General features: G+C 37.3%; 1 protein-coding gene across 3 annotated transcripts in view; it reads right to left on the reverse strand.

The window, feature by feature from the left end:
- Positions 1 to 21,581, reverse strand: part of LOC136033912 (group 3 secretory phospholipase A2-like) — a 91,941-nt gene that overhangs the window by 37,505 nt on the left and 32,855 nt on the right. Inside the window, exons 3-4 of one of the 3 annotated variants that reach the window (XR_010619059.1) lie at positions 18,230 to 18,451; positions 1,859 to 2,004 (exon numbers count right to left, since the gene is read on the reverse strand). Coding sequence is in view for 2 of the 3 variants with exons in the window: in XM_065714920.1 (XP_065570992.1) it covers positions 18,261 to 18,451 (191 nt within the window). In the remaining variant the exon portion in view is untranslated. Of the gene's footprint in view, positions 1 to 1,858; positions 2,005 to 18,229; positions 18,452 to 21,581 lie in introns of those variants that run through there. The other 2 variants (XM_065714927.1, XM_065714920.1) reach the window with 2 other exon arrangements.

Here is a 21,581-nt window from a genome sequence, read left to right on the forward strand (position 1 = left end):
TATCTGTCCACCGCACTGTTTGTACACTACTGACAACTTTAGGTAGCGCTATTCCCTTCCGTTAATTTGTAGCTTTTCTGGTAGAAAACTGAAATTTTACTTTTTTTTAATTACCATTTAAAAAACAAGACTTGGATGACAAAAATGTGTCATTTTTTTTTGAAAAATGTGTCATTTTCGTCGATTGTGTCATAATTTCGACTGAATGTGTCATTGTGTCACGCAACATCAAATTATGTCATTTTGACACAAATGTGTTAATTTGGCAGCCCTGGTTAGAGTGCACTAGTCAAGAGGGCGAGTTATTAAAAAAATTCTTCAAGAGGTTTCAAGAAATTTGTTAAGACATTTTTTTCAAAATGTTTTTCAAAACGTTTTTTAAGACGTTTTTCTTCATGATTTCTTTAGTTTTTACGCAATAGGGAATGTTTATCAGTGTTAAAGATGACGCATTCTAACGTGACTTGTTGTTTCAGGCCCCGTGGGGAAGTACCGGTTGTAAATGAGGGAGCAACACACTTAGGTTTTACATAGTAACAGTACACACGTGAGATGTGGCTCAATCTTGCGTGCCTTGGTAGACTTATTGGGGGGATGTATGCTTACGAGACTTAGTAGATTTATTGGGAACGACGCAATCTCGCGTGACATGCTAGACTTCAAGGCCCCTTGTGGAAATTTTAGCTTGTAACTGAGGAGGGCAAGTGGATGTTACGCAATGGCATCGCACACGTGAGGTGTTAACTAATGGAGGTACATACGCTGATGTTACATAATCTGTGAGATGTTACATAATTCTTTCAGATATTTCATTTTCTTCAGGATTTCTTTTTTTTTCAAATGGTTTTTTCCTTCGAAATTTCATTTTCATTCAAGGTGTTTTACTCAGGGAACCTTTATATTCTAAAGATTTTCTGTCCACACTAGGATTCGAAAGGGCCATTTATATCCAATGGAGCTGTGCCTTGGATATCTGGAACATGAAAACCTTTGTAATATTTTGATTCGTTAATACATTCTACGAAATAACGAATTCCAAACGCGGAGAAATCCTTGTCTCGCATACTAAAATGATTAAATGTATTCCATGTTCCCATAAAAATACAATAGCTCACATGCAGGGTGGAAAATTGATTACTAGGGTTCAGTTATATTTGAGGTACACCTGCTTGTTGAGTAATGCTTTAGAGAGTATTATTCGATAATATTGCGGGTTTCTCTTAGCGCATTTTTGTACTAATAGTCTTTTGACACATATAGCATTTGTCAGGCATTTTCATGCAAAAATATTCGGTTACACTAGAATCGATCATTTAAACCTAATGAAAAAATCTCCATTAGCGTTTCTTCTGATGACTCCTAGCAATTGAGGACAGCGTGGCACAACGTATCAGCCCCTGATGACACCCTTATAACATACAGTATCACACCAAAGGGTTTTTTTCAACATTTTTGCCTCACAATAAATTTATAAACTACAAAATGGCCATTGTTTTTTATTTGAATAGCGGAAACTTGCCATTTCATTGCTAGATTGCGATGTTCCATGGCAATACCAAGCCCATGACAACCAATGGTTGATAAACGACACCCTCTAACATGCATTATCACATATGACACTTTTCACGCATTTTCCAGCAAAAATATTCTTTTATGCTAGAATCGATCGTTTAAACTTAATGAAAAAATCTCCATTAGCATTTCTTCTGATGACTCTTCGCAATTGACGCCAGCTTGACAAAATATATTAGTCCCCCTCCTCCCTTCCCCCGATGACATCCCTCTCACACATATTATCACACCTAAGGGGGCTTTCAAGCTTTAACCCTCAAAATAAATTTATGAACTAAAAAATGACCATTGTTTTTATTTGAACAGCGGAAACTTGCCTTTTCATTGCTAGATTGCGACGTTCCATGACAATTCCATGCCCGTGACACTCAATGGCTGACAAAAAACACCCTCTAGCATGCATTATCACACATGACATTTTCAAGCATTTTCCTGCAAAAATATTTCTTTATACTACAATCGATTATTTAAACTTAATGAAAAAAAATCACCATTAGCATTTCTTCTGATGACTCCTAGCATTTTAGGCCAGCTTGAAAAAATGTATTAGCCCGCCAAATGATACCCTTCTCGCGGCTATATTTTGTTTTATGGCTGGTGGCCTAAGGGGTTTTCCAGCTTTTTCCATTGTTTCTATTTGAACTTGTTGCGTGCTGATTTGTGTTCATGGAAACTATTGCGAGCTGATTTTTTGTTCGTAAAACTTGTTACACAATGAAATTGGTTTGCTTGCCCCCCACCAATGGAATTGGATGCTAGGGCCTCCGGTAGTTAGATTAGGGGGTCGGTGAAATTCTATGATAGGGTCCCGATTGAGTTGACTGCTAGGGAGCCCTGGTGGTTAGGTTAGGGGCCCGGTGAAATTGAATGCTAGGGCCCCCCGTTGAAATTGGATGCTAGGGGACCCAGCTGAAATTGGATGCCAAGGGGCCCCTCTGGAATTGGTCTCTAAGAAACCCTGCTGGCAATGCTCTTTAAGGCCCCTGGTGGTTAGGTTAGGGGCTCGATGAAACTGGATACTAGGGGCCGAGATAGAATTGGATGTTGGGGCCCCGGTGGTTAGGTTAGGTGCCCGATGAAATGGGATGTTAGGGTCCCCATAGAAAGGATGCTAGGACCCCTTCTCAGTGAAATTGAATGCTAACTCCCCTTGTAGTTAAGTTTGGGCCCCACGGTGAAATTAGATGCAAGGGCCTCGATTGAACTGAATGCTACGGCCCCTCGGTGATTAAGTTAGGGGCCTGATGAAGCTGGATGCTAGGGAACCCGATGGAATTAGATGCTAGGGTCCCATTGGAATTAGTTGCTAGGGCCCTCATTAATTAGGGTAGGATCCCAATGAGTTTGTAAGCTAGGTGCCCCCGATGGAATTGGGTGCTAGGATCCGGCTCCCAGTGGTTAGGTTAGGGACCCTTGGAAAAATTAGATGCTAGGGCCCCGGTTGAATTGGATGCTTGGGCCCCAGTGGTTAGGTTAGGGGTCCGATGAAGTTGGATGATAGGGGCCCTGATGGAATTGGACGATAGGGCTCCATTGGAGTTGATTACTAGGTTCTCCATTGTTTAGTTTAGGGGCCCCGTAAATTTGGACTTTATGGGCCCCCTATGGAATTGGGTCTCAGCTCTCGTAGGTTTTCAATCATGACTATCTTAGAAATCCTTATTTGTAGGGGTCTCATAGGTATTTTTTATAAAGAAACTTTTCGGCAGCAACCAAAGAAATCCTGATGTGGTGGGGCCCTTGATGGCTTTCAAAAAGAAACTATTAGGTAATAATCTTAGAAATCCTGGAGTAAAGAAACTCTGAAGGTTTTTAGAAGAAACTATGCCTATTACGTAACAACCACCTGCATCTCGAAGATGTTTAGTAGCACCTTGCCCTGAGGGAATCGCCATTCAACTTAAGACATTAAAGGAAGAAAGGAGTAGTGGATATGGGTCCGTTTAAAAGCAGAGAAGGGATACTAATAAGGCGGCTGAACCTTGGCACCAATTAAAGAATAGAATGATGAAGTTTTTTGGAAGGGATGGATGAGGAACCAGTTTATGGGGTCCTGATCTTCGATTTTATTTATTTAATTTTTCTTTAATAAGCTTGTTTGATTAAATTTTTGGAAATGGACTGTCGCAGCCGTTCGTCTTCAGAGCTTTGTTTCTTCTTGGACGGCAACTTTTTAAATAGCCACATAATGTATTTTTTAATGACGTTTAATTCGATAAAACATGAATTAGATTTTGAAGAAGTCGGCTTATTTGGTTTCGCCATCGCACGACTAAATCCAAGGAGAAGGTTTAACTAGATACCTGTACAGAATACAAGTGGGAATTCTTCATGGAAATTTTCTTCCCCATGACAAATTCCTCGATGGAAATTTCCCCCAGCATATCCCCCTCTTCTCAACCCCTCCCCCAACCAAAAAATCTTCCTGAAAACGCCTGTACACTTCCTAATAACCATTACTATATGTAAGCACTGGTCAAAGTTTGTAACTTTTTGCCCCTCCCACGGGGACTGTGGGGGATTAAGTCGTCCCCAAAGACATAGTTATAAGGTTTTTTGACTTTTTTCAACTAACAAACAAATAAACACGCATCCGTGATCTGCCTTCTGGCAAAAAATACAATCGAATCGTTAAGATTCTTTGACTTTTAGGGGGTGTTTCCCCCTATTTTTTAAAATAACACAAATTTTCTCAGGCTCGTAACTTTTGATGAAACTTAGATATTTAAAATCAGCATTAAAATGCGATTCTTTTGATGTAGCTATTGGTATCAAAATTCTTTTCTTTTAGAGTTTGGTTACTATTGAGCCGGGTCGCTCCTTACTACAGTTCGTTACCACGAACTGTTTGAAAACTCGCTTTGGTAAGCAACAAGGTGGTTTTCTATTGCTGACGTAATTCCCAGCGATACGAAATAAGACTTATTTTGTGGTCTTTGGCACATTTCGATTTCGGAGACGAAAAGAAGTAAAAAAAAGGCACACTTTCACAAAAGCAAACTTTTTTCATATCAAAAGATAAATATTACTTCCAATTGTAGAAAAAAGTCTAGGAATTGTAACAGTCTTCGTCTGTTACATGTTCAGGCTTAAACCCCATTCCCCTCCATACCTACCTGCTGAATGCTATCCTCAAGAAGCGAAACTTGCATTTTCGTTCTTCCCTAAAATTAACAGGCATAAATAATACTCATGTAAGTAGGCCCGGTTCAAAACATAAAACAAGACCTAAGAGCTCATATGGCACTTGTGACGAGGCCGGAAGAGCCAAGAGCCAAGAGCTCATATGGTATGAGCTCTAGCAAAATTCTAAGAATCAATAGATTGATTTTAAAGGAAAATAAGAGGCTTAATGCCGGTCGGCATTTAAAATAAGAGCTCTGAGTCACGAGGTCCTTCTAAATATCAAAATTCATTAAGATCCGATCACCCACTCATAAGTTATAAATACCTCATTTTTTCTAATTTTTCCTCTCCCTTCAGCCCCCAAGATGATCGAATCGGGGAAAACGACTTTATCAAGTCAATTTGTGCAGCTCCCTGACACACCTACCAATTTTCATCGTCCTAGCACAACCAGAAGCACCAAACTGGCCAACGCACTGAACCCCAACCCTAACTCCCCCAAAAAGAACGGATCCAGTACGATTACGTCAATCACGTATCTACGACATCTGCTTATTCTACCCACCAAGTTTCATTCCGATTTCTCCATTCGAAACGTTTTCCAAGATTTCCGCTCTCCCCTCCAACTCCCCCATCCCAATTTCAACAGATCTGGTCGGGATTTGAAATAAGATTTCTGAGAAATGAGTTCCTTCTAAATATCAAGTTTCAATTCACCAGTTCTTAAGTTAAAAATACCTCAATTTTTTTAATTTTTCCAACTTTACACCCCCCAGCTCCCCCAAAGACAACGGATCCGTTCCAATTATGTCAATCACGTATCTATAACTCGTGCTTATTTTTCCCATCAAGTTTCATCCCGATCTCACCACTCTAAGCGTTTTCCAAGATTCCCGGTTCCCAAGATTTCTGTTTCCCCCCTCCAGCCCCTTATGTCCTCGGATCCGATTCGAATTAAAAATGTAGCACCTGAGACATAAGATCCTTCTATATATCAAGTTTCTTTAAGATCCGTTCACCCATTCGTAAAATAAAGATACCTCAATTTTCACGTTTTCCAAGAATGCCGATTTCCCCCTCCAACTCCCCCAATGTCACCGGATCTAGTCGGGATTTAAAATCAGAGCTCCAAAGCACAAGATCCTTCTAAATATCAAATTTCATTAAGATCTGATCACCCGTTCGTAAGTTAGAAATACCTCATTTCTTCTAATTTTTCCGAATAACTCCCCCCCCCAACTCCACCAAAGAGAGCAAATACGGTCCGGTTATGTCAGTCACGTATTTTGGATTTGTACTTATCCCTCCCAACCAATTTCATCCTGATCTTACGGTCCCCCCAGCTCCCGCCCCAATGACACTGGATCCGGTCGTGATTTGAGATAAGAGATCTACGTTACGAGGTGCTTCTAAATATGAAATTTCATTAAGATCCAATCACTCCTTCGCAAGTTAGCTTATCTTTCCCACCAAGTTTCATCCCGATCCCTCCACTTGAGTGTTTTCCAAAATTTTAGGTTCCCCCTCCAGCTCCCCCAATGTCACCAGATCTGTTCGAGATTTAAAATAAGAGCTCTGAGACACGATATCCTTCCAAACATCAAATTTCATTGGGATCCCATTACCTGTTCGTAAGTTAAAAATACTCCATTTTTCAATTTTTTCCGATTGACCGCCCCCCCCATATGGTCAAATCAGGGAAACGAATATTTCTAGTTTAGTCTGGTCCGGTCCCTGATATGTCTGCCAAATTTCATCCTCCTAGCTTACCTGGAAGTGCCTAAAGTAGCAAAACCGGGACCGACAGACCGGCAGAATTTACGATCGCTATATGTCACTTGGTTAATACCAAGTGCCATAAAAACGGCAGATCTGATTTCGATGATTAACGTCCGCTTCATTTTCCTCGTTTTTCAAGATAGGGAGCTTAAAACCTACATGCAAGAATTTTCGATCTTGGAAATTAAAAAGCTACCCATTTCGCACTTCCTATTCTTTCGATACCAGAAATGGCGTCAAAACTTTTTGGTGTCATTGGCACTCCACGAAGACATTATTAAGAAAAATTGAGAAGAAGCAGATACATAAATATGATCAATAAGATTGCAATGATCCATTAAATATCTCGCTACTATGTCGGACTAGCTTTCTAGTTTAGCTAGTCAGCAGACGATTCATGAAACTAAATGAGTAGGCTGGGCTGGGATGAGAAAACAAAAGGGGACATTTTAGACCATATATTAATAGTTTCTAATAATGGAGATTATAATATACCCTTTTTATTCTTCCATGCCATTTCACTCGAGAAATGGCACCAAAAAGTACCATTTTTGGCAATTAAAGATGGCGTTTTTAATACAAATTTATAAAACACGTACATGTGATTACTTTCTTTTAAATAAGTCACTAAACATCGTTTTAGGATGCTGCGGTATAGCCTGTTAGCCTGATAAATAAGAAATATCAGGGCGGGTCTATGCGTTTTCCCCCTTTGAAACCCTTCCCCCCATATTCCCCTTGAGTAACTCTGGATGGCTCCTTAGAAAGGAAATTGAAAGTTCTACTCACCCCTTTATGTCAGAGGTAATGCTCTAGCGTTGCCATAAAAGAGCCACAAGGGTTCAATGTGTATTTTTTTTTCAGAGCCACTTCATATAGAAGGGAGGTTGCATTAGCTTTAGAGGGGGCTCATTTGATTACAAATAAAAGTTACAAGCGTCCTTTTAAGAGTCAAAAGTTATTGGAAGGTAACAAGCCACCTACACACCCTTGTTCCCCCAAACGATAGCCATTTTGTTCAAAATTATCCAAAGGTCACATACCACGCCTTCGGGTTTGAGAACCGCCCTTCCAACCCCCGGGACAAGGACTGTAATATATGCAAGTTGCTTATTGTTAAGATATAAGATTTTTACAATCACAAACTTGTAACATTCTTAAATATTAATCATGGTTGAAATTAGAAATATACAAGACATAAATGCTGCAAACTGTGCTTCCCTTAAATTTTCATATTTTAATTTGAGACACGTACTTGTGATTTCAAAATTCCTGAAATCCAACTCTGGTGCATATCAAACACCAATTTAGACTAGTAGAACTAAGCAGTTTGTCACAAATATACTGATTGCAAAAATACAGTAAAGAGGTATATAATAACTCCATAGTTTTGCCTGGAGATAAAATATAACAAACACAAGAAAAATGTGATTTGTGATTTGTCATGTTAAAAATGACATGAGCCGTAAAAATCAAAAAAAGAAAAAAAAAACAATAAAAGAAGACAAACTTGAAATGGTGCTATAATAAAAATCGTAAAAGGGGTGATGGCCTGACCTGCTGACTGTAACGGGTGAACCGAGGACGAGAAGGTAACAATAACGGCGAAGACATCTTTTTACTAGAAAAGATTTGATTTTACTAGTATCACATATAATCTTTGATTCCCAACAGTTGAAAAGTGAGAACTTATAAATCAATATGAACTTTAGTTATTGTTTAATTGACAAAGTAGACCCTTTCGTAGTTTGAGCCCCCCCCCACAAAAAAAACTGGATTCCCACTGAATATTATCCTGGAAGCGCTTATCCCCTACAGATTCCTTTAGGTACCATTGATCCTTAGAGCAAGATGTACTATTTTAGAATTCAAAACGTATCTCGCTTTCTGTTTTAATTAAATATTTCGTCAGAATATAGTTCTCTAAGGTACTTTTCCTAGGCCTACAGTTTATTTGAGACAAGATGAAGCAAGAGCCGCTCCTAATTAGACCATGTCATTAAGAGCTATAGTTCTTTAAGACCTAAAAAATTGTGCAATACCAGAAAGTATTTAATAAGCAGACCAAGAAACAGTTTTAAACACCAGCCAAAACAAACTTCAAAAGTTGAGCCGGTTGATTTTTATTTCTTATTAATACATTTTGGATTAATTTTAATCTTGATATTGTATTAGTAAATTCTAAATTGACACAATTTCATTTTTTATAAATTTAAATTTGTCACTTGGCATTGGTGCAGGTACTAGGTACGAATCAATTTTTAACTGTCATAATTGAAAAAGCAGAATTCGAAGAAATGAAGACATTCGGAATAGTGGGGTATAAAATTTTCCACTCTCTTGGGGAAAAGTCGATGTTTCTAGCAATTTCGTTGGGTCACACGCAGACAAGACTAGCTCCAGTAACTCTGGTTGAAATGAAAACCAACAGATAGTCTAGGCACGTAATCATAGTGCCCAAATCTTCTTATTTTTATGACTTCCCTCAAATTACAACTACATAATTCACCCGTTCCTTACGTATTTTGAATCTAACCCCCCGTTCTCCCAAAATATATTTTAGTATATGTACAAGCCAAATTCAGAACCTAATTTGGTAAAAACTAAGTAAAACATAATTAAACAGCCACTATTTCTTCAAAAAGAACTCAGTTTCATATAATTTTCTAAATCTTGAGTTTAATGTTGGAGCGAACAAGCCTCTTCCTCCAGCAATGTGATTAATTCTAATACAATTTTCGACAGTAACACCGTTTCTTGTTTCAAGCGTGACAATTGTAAATCATAGCATACTAATACTACTACTAACAATTCACAGAAGCAGCAAGGCACCTGAAGCCAATAGAGTACTAACGGTCCTCCTCTACTCCAATATATCCACCCATTTCAATTTCCTTTATATCTTGTTGTTACCTCATCCCTCCCCACTTGAAGACAAACTGCTTTCCGTTTAGACCGAGACGGGTGACCAAACAGCAGAATCTATGCTAACAGGTCATCTTTCATCGGTAAAACGCGCCTTAGCCATCTTAACCTTCCTTTCATTACAGCCCCAGAAAAAAAGGATTGAACTCAATTTTACTTATTACTTATTATTGATAAATAAAAAAAACAAGTTTTTTTAACTGGAAGTAAGGAGCGACATTAAAACTTAAAACGAATAGAAATTGCATCGTATATGAAAGGGGCTGCCTCCTCATCAACGCCCCGCTCTTTACGCTAAAGTTTGACTCTTTCTCTTAACTTTACTTTTTAAAACAGTAAAAAACTTTAGCGTAAAGAGTAGGGCATTGATGAGGAGGCAGCCCCTTTCATATACGAAGTAATTTCTGTTCGTTTTAAGTTTTAATGTCGCTCCTTGCTTTCAGTTTAAAAAAAACTTGTTTTTTTTTTATTTAATTTCTGAACGTTTTTGAATCAATTTTGGCTCTCCGCAGATGAATAATTAAAACGACATTTGCATATTTATTTTTTGGCTAAATGGCTTTCTCATAGTTTTGATCGAATGATTTTGAAAAAAAGGAGCGGGGGAGGAGGCCTAGTTGCCCTCCGATTTTTTGGTTACTTAAAAAGGCAACTAGAAATTTTATTTTTTTACGAATGTTTTTATTAGTAAACGATATACGTAACTTACAAATTAGCTTACGTAACAAACTTCTGTATTCTAATTTTTTTTATTACGTATATGGGGGGGGGGTTCACCCCCTCGTCAGTACCTGTCTCTTTACACTAAAGCTTAAATGTTGTCCCAATTTCTTAAGAATGACCCCTGAACCACTAATAAATAGTTGAAATTACTAAAAATACTTTAGCGTAAAGAGCGAGGTATTAGGAAGAAGTGAGCCCCTCATATGCGTAATAATTTCTATTCGTTTTGTTTTAATGCTGCTCCTTACTTTCAGTTGAAAAAGACTTTTTCATATTTATTTTTTCATTGTTTTTTTTTTTTAATGCTAGAAATTCCTGCGCTCTTTTCATGGAAATTTTCTTCTCCGATGACAAAATCCTCCATGGAAAGTTCCTCCAACATATCCCCCTCTTCTGCACCCCTCCCCCAACAACAAAATCTCCCTGAAAACGTCTGTACATTTCCCAATCACCATTACTATATGTAAGCCCTGGTCAAAGTTTGTAACTTGTATCCCCTCTCACGGGGACTGTGGGGGAGTAAGTTGTCCCCAAAGACATAGTTATAAGGTTTTTCGACTCCGCTGAATAAAATGGCTATCTCAGAATTTTGATCCGGTGACGTTGGGAAAATAATTAATTTGGGAGGGAGCCTAAGTGCCCTCCAATTTTTTGGTCACTTAAAAAGGGCACTAGAACTTTTCATTTTCGTTAGAATGAGCCCTCTCGCAAGATTCTAGGACCACTGGGTCGATACGATCACCCCTGGGAAAAAAAAACAAAAAACAACAACAACAAATAAACACGCATCCGTGATCTGCCTTCTGGCAAAAAAATACAAAATTCCACATTTTTGTAGACAGGAGCTTGAAACTTCTACAATAGTGTGCTCTGATACGCTGAATCTGATGGTGTGATTTTTGTTAAGATTCTATGACTTTTAGGGGTTGTTTCCCCCTATTTTCCAAAATAAGGCAAATTTTCTCAGGGTAGTATTGTTTGATGGGTAAGACTAAATTTAATGAAACTTATATATTTAAAATCAGCATTAAAATGCAATTCTTTTGATGTAGCTATTGGTATTAAAATTTCTTTTTTTTAGAGTTTTGGTTACTATTGAGCCGGTTCGCTCCTTACAACAGTTCGTTACCACGAACTGTTTGATACATGATGGGTCAAAAGAGTACCTAAAATTTTCCTAAAACCATTCCTCTGGAAAATATTTAAAAATCTTCCTTTCCTTTTGAAGCAGCCACGGTACAAAGCCATTATTGACCCCCTATAATTACAGTATTGATTCAGGGTTCAAAGTGAACACACCTGGCTTAAATTGGATATTTTATGAACTTATTAATTCAGTAAGCCCTTTTTAGCTCAAGAATTGTGAACTATTTCAACACTCGGCAATAAGCTTTCATCAAATGAAAACTAGTTCATTATAATTCAAGGTTTCGCAACAACTGGTTAAGGATAATAGTGAAGTGCAGACCAGTCCTACATAAGAGGATTATCAAAATGACTATTTGTGTATTAAGAACTTTTAAAAAGAATTACTGACTTTTATTACTGAATCATTTGAATAGTTTATTTTACCAACAAGTGAGCAGAAGAAGGGAGGTTTAGGTCGCCAGGGCAGTAGTACCTGCTGGGAGTGGTGTCTCCCTTAAACTGCGGGGAATAGGTAGCAGATACCTACATTTTCCTCGTAATTGGTATATAAATTTGGCGTGTTTCAGGCGTGATGCCGGTTACCAGTAGTGACGGTAATCCTGTCATTGTTTGTTCACCGGTACTGAATTTTGACAGAGCAATTTGCTAATTGTCGCAGAGGATGACGTGATTAAAAGGCATGGAGTGGAATTTTTTACACTAATTCGGTCAAGGTGGCAAATATGTTATTGTGGCAGCTATTTCTGGGTCATGAAGATTGCCCTATTTAGAAGGGAAATAATGCACTGGTTAGCCATTTCAGAAACTTAATTACTCTATTGAAATCTCCTGACGAGACTGACACTGATGTTCCGACTGTCGTCATAAAGCGTCCTACAGAAGTGCCCTACCTCCCTGCTACTGTCTATACCTCTCTATTCTCAAAATTTAACGAGCTCCATCAAATTGTTTTGGGAATGTCTTCAAAAGTTGACAATTATGAAGTGAGCTTCCCACAATTACCCAACCCGGCTTCAGTGCTAGATTCACATTCAACTGTTATAGTCTCAAAGGTGCGGGACACCTTATCTGACCGTTTTAAGTGAAAGGCTGCTCTGACCCTCTTAAGTGAAAAGATTACTGGACATGAACTAGTACGCAGCGTAAAACCCATCAATGACAAGTGGTATATCAATATGGACAAGTCTGCAATGGAGGACTTCTGTTCTTCAATCCAGAACGTAATCTCTTGTACTACAACAAAACTGGTTTCCAAGCGATTTTTCGGTATTTCATGTAATATTCCTATCGATGTTAATATTACGATACTCGAAAGCCAACACGGTATCAAGGATGCTAAAAGATTGGGCCAACCTAAATCTGTGAAACTCTAATTTTTGGATTTTTTTTTACTCAATCTACGTTTTTCAAGCGTGGCTTCAGGCTGGGTTACGAAATTTTTCCTGTTTACGAGTTTAAAGACCTACCCGAATGCTGTTTTACATGCAGATCACTAGACCATTTGCAGAACTCCTATCCCCGCGTTCTCCCAAAACGTGCTCGTTGTGGAGGGCCGCACATATCAACAAAAGATGAGCCATGCATTGCTGGTCCCAACTGTGCAAACTGCAACCAGAAACACGCTTCTTAGAGCTTTTCATGCCCTTCTATTAAAGATTGGATGAAGCGCAGCTCCACCCTTCAACCATGAGTACATCAGTCTCGGTTATTTCATTTAATATAAACGGCACCAAAGATAAGGATTTTATTATTGATGAATTGTTCAGTTCCTACGATTTGGTATATCTCCAGGAGCATCTCCTCACTGCTTCAAGTTTGAATTTTTGCGTCAAAGTTAGTATCATATTGCGTTTGAGTCCGGCAAAAGTTACTGGCGGTCGCCCTTCCGGTGGATTAGCCTGTGCCTTTAAAAGGAACATTCATTTACCCTCCCCAGTACTCTTCCACTCCGACGAATTTTTCTTGGCTGTGCGTGTCGGCAGTACCGTATTTATAAACTTATCTCCCATATGAAGGATACTCGACCAGATTCTTAACTAAATTCGCATAGGCCTTTGGTCTAATAAAGAATCTTGTGAATCAGGTACTGTCAAACTCTCTACGGTAAATAATAGTTGGTGACCTTAATACTGATATAAATCGATCTTCTGTGAGAAGTGATTCGCTTTTTGAGTGTCTTCTATCGTACCTCGTCATGCCCAAATCTCACAAATTTTCATATGTTCATCACTCTGGAAGTACAAGTGATATTGATCATATTATTTGCTCGCCTGGTATTATCTCTTCTTCCGCTATTGTTCATGTTAACGAGCAAGATACTGACGACATGCCAATTTCAGCGAACATTTACAACGGATATTGAATCATCAAAAACCAACTGTTCAGGAGAAAAATTGAAGTGGTTTGAAAAAAGCAACTGGAGCAAAGCAAATATACCGCACTACATCTCTATTTTGACAGCCTTTCTTTCTACCATACATGTTCCATACCATCTTCTTCAGCGCCAGGTACCAATGAATGATAAAACCGATATTGACTATTATAACCAACTTGTGATGTATGAAAAAGGAAGAAGAAGTTGTTGTACCTCGGCACCGTATTCGTAAAAAAAAAAAAAAAAAAAAAAAAAAAAAAAAAAAAAAAAAAAAAAAAAAAAAAAAAATATCTGGTCAATGAACACTTATTTCAAGTCGATAAAAAATAAAGCGGAAGTATGGCTCCAGATATGAAATAAATGTGGTCGACCAATTTTTGGGTGTGTAGCTGATCTCAAACGTAAAACTAAAACCGAATATAAGAGTTATCTGAGGTCGGCATGTAACAGCCGTATGGATTTTCCTGTGAGTAGGAAAGATTGGCGAAAAGCGATTAATTCTGACAAGTTAAATGATGATACTATGACAAGTAACTGCCTTCCACCTTCAGCTTGGTATAAACATTATTCTTCGATTTTTTCGGTGATTAACTATTCATGCATTCTGTAAATACTCGCCTTCTTACCAAGCTCTTCAGTACAACCCCTTCACAACGCCATATAATGGCGATTTCTTTTTCTTCCGTAATTGATGCTGTGAAAAGTTTAAAATATGATTCAATAGATAAGGATGGTATTTCCAAGATGCATATGCCGATTGATTGCACCCCCCTTATATCTCACCTTCACCTTCTTTTTCAAATGTGTCTATGTACTTCAAGCGTACCCGCTTGAAATTTTGGCCGATGTGTCCTCTCCCCTTCCTAAACCATATTGTTTTCCTTTTAAAACTTTACCTACAACATCTCTTAGTCTAATAAGCATCAAAAAACCTATTCTTAGGAATAAAATATTGACGAATGTGAAAAAGCACGAACTGGAGATATTTAATTCAATTCAATTCAATTTATTAATATAATACGCATAACAAATAAAATAAACTGGGTCATCACGGAGAGACAGAGCTCGTGATTGTGGTGACCCAATCAATATTTACAACATAAATAATATTAGTTGAAGATCCAATACTCAAGTCCACGGCCTACCACCCAAAGCAGAAAGACAAAATAAAAATCACAATAACAAAACAATCAAACAAACGTGCACGAAGAATGACATCATGAGCAATCAGAGACGATGAATTAAAAAAAAAATGTTTGAAAAAGAAGAATAAAAAAAATAAAATAAAAAAATCCATAGAGAAAAAAAAAGATTAAAAAAGATTAATGGTGAAAAGTTTCTAGGAAAAATTTAATGATTTAGCAACAAAATTAGGAATTTAATTCATGATTTAGCACCAAAAGCCTATTTTCAAATAAAAGGGCGTGCTTTTTCACAGATAATACACATCCAAAGTGCTTGAATCCATTCTGAACTTTCAATATCTAGTTAACTTTAAAATGGGTATCATAGTCTTGCCCAGAATGTGAACAATTACTTTTCATCCTTGTAAATTTATGACAGTTTCTGTGAAAATAGATTCAAAATCGCATCTTCTATTGCATTTACTATTCACCTTTTCAGAAATTTTGATTTAATAGCAATAAGACATAAATTTTATAAATATGAAGCAATAAGTATGTTCATTCACGAATTGACTTGGGTAAAATTTCCGAAAAAGCAGTAAGATAGCACCAACCTGAATTTTTCTTTTTTCTTACTTTTGACCTTTTCTTTTTATTCACTGCTCCAATACCAATAAATTTATTGTATGACCTAGGATTTTTTTTTTAATCACGATCAAAATCAGATATACCGGTTGATATTGATAATCCAAATGTTACCGATTTCAAGTAAATTTGGGTTAATTAAATTTAGAAAATTCCAAGTCACTTTTTTTTGGATTTAAGAAAAATTGCCTAGGCACAAACTGCAGACCGTGAGCCATACAAAAATAAATAAAAGAAAAAAAGAAAAAAAAACAGATTAGCTTTTCAAATGAAAGCAAAGAATGAAGGTTTCTTTTAAAATTTAAACGAACAGAAATTTCCTCTTTGAGAAGAGCCAACACCCTATACTCCTCCTCGTTACACCAAAGTTCTACTATTGATGAACTGAAAGGTTTCCAAGTATAATACGTACATTTAGTGGGAAATTACACGCAGCCATGTCTTATTTCTGTTTGCTATTATACCTGAACAATTTAAGACAATAGTTTATTGAATACAACTTTTGTTCATGTCACTTCCCACCAAATAAGCTGAATAAGAGTTTAGTTTTACCTGTCAAAGGCTAAAAGCCAGTGAATTCGCCTTATTTTCGAAAAAGGGAGGTGACAAAAAAGTTAAAAAATCTTCATGAAAATCACACCATCAGATTTAGCGTATCAGAGAACCGTAGTGTAGAGTTTTAGCTCCTATCATTAAAATGGGGAATATAGCATTTTTTACCAAAAGAAAAAATCACAGATGCGTGTTTTTTTTTTTCAGGGGTGATTGTATCGAACCAATCGTCCAAGAAAATCAGGAAAGGCCTCATTCGAACGGAAATTAAAAGTTATCGCACCTTTTTAAGTAACCAAAGAGATTGGAGGGCGTATAGCCCCCCTCAAACGCACCTTTTTACCAAATTCGTTCGATCAAAATTTGGAGATATCCATATTGTTCAGCATAGTTGAAAAGTAGAATATCTATTTCTTTGGAAATGACATGACCCCGTACAACCCCTGTGGTAAGGTCTTTTAATTATGGAATTTGTCCATTGTTTACGTACGCCGTATTACCTGTGGTAACCATATTTATTGTTGGGAAGTATAAATAAGTTTTCCAGTTGAACTGGAAAATTGGGGGGGTATGAACTTTCTGCTTGGGGGATTTTACACGGGGAAATTTTCCATGATAAAGAGATTCGAGGGGTGAGATTTTCAGGGGATATTTTACACTGGAAAAATTTGCCAGAATTCCAATACAGAATTCTTTTTATTCCTCTTACTTTCTCTTTGGCGACTCAATTTTACATGTTAATGAGAGAACGTGGAGATATTATTGGTAATTGTCTGGGGCAAATTTTCACCGGTGTTGAATTGTGTAGAGAATCTTTCTAAGGAGGAGAGCCGAATTTCCCTGCATTATTAAAAAAATAATCAGAAATATTATTTCTGAAAAATATAGATCAGAATATTAATCAGAACAATATAGAGGAAAATATTCATGTCCAAAGGAAGGATGGGTCACACTTGCATTAAAAGGAGAAAAAGCAATTTTTTTTTAATTCGAGGTCATTATAATTGTCATTTTTACATGAAAAAAATCGTGACATCAGTCAAAACCCCTAACCCCCCCTCAGAATATAGTCACTTTATGGAAGGTAAAACAAATCAATAGTAATAATCGTAGAAGTCCCGAGAGTTCAGGATAAAGGGGCCAATGTCCCTCTACCTATAAAAATGTCCCTGAATAGCACTCATGTGGATATCCACAGTGGAGAAATATGCTGAGATTATCCCATTTTTCTCATTTTAACAGCCAAAATCACATTATAGCTTCACATATACCTTATTGATACCCAAGAGTTGTGATTAACCTGTTTTTTTCTTGACTTTGATGCAACAGTTGGGCTAAAGAATCGAAAACTTGAAATGACCAACTAATTAAAACCCCCAATATGAACACCCTTCTACCCCTCCCCCCCATAATTTTCTACTGATGCTTTTGTTCTATATATTCTGTCAGATCTAGTATCTAAATAAGGAAATAGTTGTGCCAAGCTACCATCTTTTCTAATTTAAAAAAGATGGCGATTATAAAAATTACGCTTGGAAGTTGAACATTGCCAACCTCGTCAAATTACAAACAGGATACATCATTGGTGTTATAGTTGTATACTGTGTATTTTCGTCGACAAGCGTGGCGGGAAAGCAGCTCGAATTTTTTTTCAGTTGAAAAAATGTACAAAAAGAAGCTTCTCCAACCAATGCAGGATGAAGAAGTGTAAAAATAAAATAAGTAAATGTTTGTACGAAAAAGCAGCCATTTACCGTTATTTTAAATTAGTACCTTTACCAAATTTTTTAACTTCCGATGGACGTGAAAATCAATTTTATGAACTAAAATAAGGAAAAAACCCTAACAAAACTAATGGAAAGATTCCAAAATGCAAGTTTTAATTGTAAAAAGAACTTTTAAAACTTAAGTTTTAAGCTGAAAATTATGAAAAAATATTCTATTTTCAAAAATTTTTAGCTATAAACAAAATTTTTTACACGCAAAACTTAAAACAAATTGCAAAACATATAATTAAAAAAAGACGTTAAATCCAAAATTCAAAGTCAAAAATCAAAGTCAACGATTAAAACCATTTAAAATAAGAAATTTTCCAATAAAAACAGAAAGAGTTGAACCAGCCAAAATTGCTATGATATGTGAGGATGGATTCTTCCTCAGCACTGACAAAGGGTCTAAATTTTTAGTGATCTAATAAGGCTCTAGTTTCGACATTATACCCCAAATTAAAAGCAAAAAAAGATATTACATCTGTACATACCATACATATGATTGCTAGCCAAAAATTATCCTTAGTCTTTGTGGAGTTTTAGATGGTCTTCAAATTTTTTCTTCTTCAAAAAACTCTTATTGCAATTATTACACTGGAGATAGTTGACTTTTGGCGGATTTAAATGTCGGAGAATATGTCTTTTGAGTGTATGCTTCCAGGTGAAACGAAGTCCACATTCATCGCATTTGTATGGTAGCATCTCGTTGTGATCTAAAAGAGAAATCAGTTACAAGAAAAAGGATTGAAGCTCTAGAAACATATCAAAACTAGTTCTGTAGAAACAAATCTTAATTGCTGTAGTGGTGTCTTAATTGAGGGATAATGGTACAAGTCTTTTATTAGCAATAGCGTGAAGGGTGGGGTAGCCCTATTTGAAGACTTCAGACTTTATTATTTCATAAAATATACATTACAAGATAAATCATGAATTAATTAATATGCTATTTGGCGAAGATGCAGGGCTGAACATCACATTGCATTACTTAGAAACATACTACCGGTTAACAGCATTCATAGAAACAAAAAAGCATCAGCCACTATCATGAAAAGCCATAGAGACTAAAATACTGAAGACTCTCTTGATAAAAGAAATGTTATTATAACAAACTTAAATGACAAAAATTAAACTGATTCGTTAATTTTTACTAGTATTCTATTCCAAATGTGAGAATCCTTGGGGTATAAAGTAAAAGAACTCCTTGATGTACGGTCTTGTTCAAGCACAAGCACATTGCTTAGTGCAAACGCGTTAGGTAATGAGGATGATCCGAAGAGCCAAATGGACGAACAAACTCTATTCTCAACAAAAGAGGAGGGTCAAACAAAAGGATCAACAAAAGAGGAGACTCTCAGCTCATTTAAGGATTCTACATCAAGAAACGTTCCTCTTTCATAAGATTCCTTTTAACTGCTCTATTTTGATTTGTGTGTTCATTTTTTCCTGAATGTACATTACAGCTGAATAAACTTGCCCAGAAATGATATAATTAATTAATGTTTCATTACTGCAATTGTGATTATCAATTACAATTAATTAATGTAATTGTCAAAGAAAGAAAAATAAATGATCTTTATACATTCACGTTGTCTGTTTATTTTTAATACCGAAAGGAAGACCTACGCCTCTCAAATTTAGATTGATAAAGCCTTTGAATGCTACTTTCAAGACACGGACTCATCTAAAATCATGCCGAGGCATTGAAACTGTATCTGTTTCAATTTCGATATCATTAAGCTTTAAAGTATTTCCCGTGAAAAACAAGAGCTAAGAGCTCATACGGCACTTGTGACGAGGTCGGAAGAGCCAAGAGCTCATGAGGTATGAGCTTTAGCAAAATTCTAAGAATCAATAGATTGATTTAAAAGGAAAATCAGAGGCATAATGCCGGTCGGGATTTACGTCAATCACGTATCTACGACATTTACTTATTCTACCCACCAAGTTTCATCCCAATCTCTCCACTCTAAGCATTTTTCAAGATTTCCAGTTTCCCCCTCCAACTCCCCTTAATGTCACCAGATCTGGTCGGGATTTAAAATAAGAGCTCTGATACATGAGTTGCTTCTAAATATCCAATTTCATTAAGATCCGGTCACCCGTTCTTAAGTTAAAATGCCTCAACTTTTCCGATAAAACACCCCTCCCCCCAATTCCCCCGAAGAGAGTGGATTCAGTCAGGTTATGTCAATCACGTATCTAGGACGTGCTTATTCTTTCCATTAGGTTTCATCCCAATCTCTCCACTAATTGTTTTCCAAGATTTCCCGTTCCCCCCCCTCAAACTCCTCTAATTTCACCGGATACGGTCGGGATTTAAAATAAGAGCTCTGAGACACGAGGTCCTTCTCAATATCAAATTTCATTAAGATCCGATCACCCATTCATAAGTTAAAAAACTGCATTTTTTTTCAATTTTCCCTCTCCCTTCAACCCCCCAGATGGTCAAATCGGAGAAACGACTGTTATCAAGTCAATTTGTGCAGGTCACTGTGCAGGACACGCCTAGCAATTTTCATTGTCCAAGCACGTCCAGAAGCACCGAACTCGCCAAAGCACTGGAAATCCCCTCCCCCCAACTCCCCCAAAGAGATTAGATCCGTTCCAATTATGTTAATCACGTATCTAAAACTTGTGCTAATTCTTCCCATCAAGTATCATTCCGATTTCTCCACTATAAGCGTTTTCCAAGATTTCCGGTTTCCAAGATTTCTGTTTCCCCCCTCCAACCCCCTAAGTCCCCGGAACCAATTCAAATTGAAAATGGTACATCTGAGACATAAGATCTTTCTATATATCAAGTTTCATTAAGATATGATCACCCACTCGTAAGATAAAGATACCTCAATTTTCACGTTTTCCAAGATTTCCGGTTTCTCCCTCCAACTCCCCCCAATCTCACCGGATCTGGTGGGGATTTAAAATAAGAGCCCTGAAGCACAAGATCCTCAAATTTCATTAAGGTCTGATCACCCAGTCGTAAATTACAAATACCTCATTTTTCTAATTTTTCCGAATTACCCCCCCAACTCCCCCAAAGGGAGCAGATCTGGTCCAGTTATTTTAGTCACATATCTTGGACTTGTGCTTATTCTTCCCACCAAGTTTCATCCTCATCACTCAACTCTAAATGTTTTTCAAGATTTCTGGTCTCCCCAACTCCCCCCAATAGCAATAGATCCAGTCGGGATCTAAATTAAGACATCTGTGTTACGAGGTTCTTCTAAATATGAAATTTCATTAAGATTCGATCACTCCTTCGTAAGTTAAAAATATCTCATTTTTTCTAATTTTTCAGAATTAACCCTCCCCCAACTCCCCCAAAGAGAGGGGATCCGTCCCAGTTATGTCAATCACGTATCTAGGATATCGTGTTCTTAATTGTCCCACCAAGTTTCATCCCGATCCCTCCACTCTAAGCGTTTTCCAAGATTTTAGGTTTCCCCCTCCAACTCCCCCCAATGTCGCGTATCACGTCAATCACGTATCAAGGACATTTGCTTATTCTATCCACCAAGCTTCATCCCGATTCCTCCACTCCATGCGTTTCCCAAAATTTTCCCCTCCAATTCCCCCAATGTCAACAGATCTTGCCAGGATTTGAAATAAGAGCTCTGAGACACGATATCCTTCTCAAATTTCAGTCAAATTTCATTAAGATCTGATCACCCGGCCGTAAATTACAAATGCCTCATTTTTCTAATTTTTCCGAATCACCCCCCCCAACTCCCCCAACGGGAGCGGATCCGATCCAGTTATGTCAGTCACATACCTTGGACTTGTGCTTATTCTTCCCACCAAGTTTCATCCTGATCGCTCCACTCTAAGTGTTTTTCAAGATTT

Source organism: Artemia franciscana, chromosome 12, assembly GCF_032884065.1.
Source record: "Artemia franciscana chromosome 12, ASM3288406v1, whole genome shotgun sequence".
NCBI classification, from domain to species: Eukaryota; Metazoa; Arthropoda; class Branchiopoda; order Anostraca; family Artemiidae; genus Artemia; species Artemia franciscana.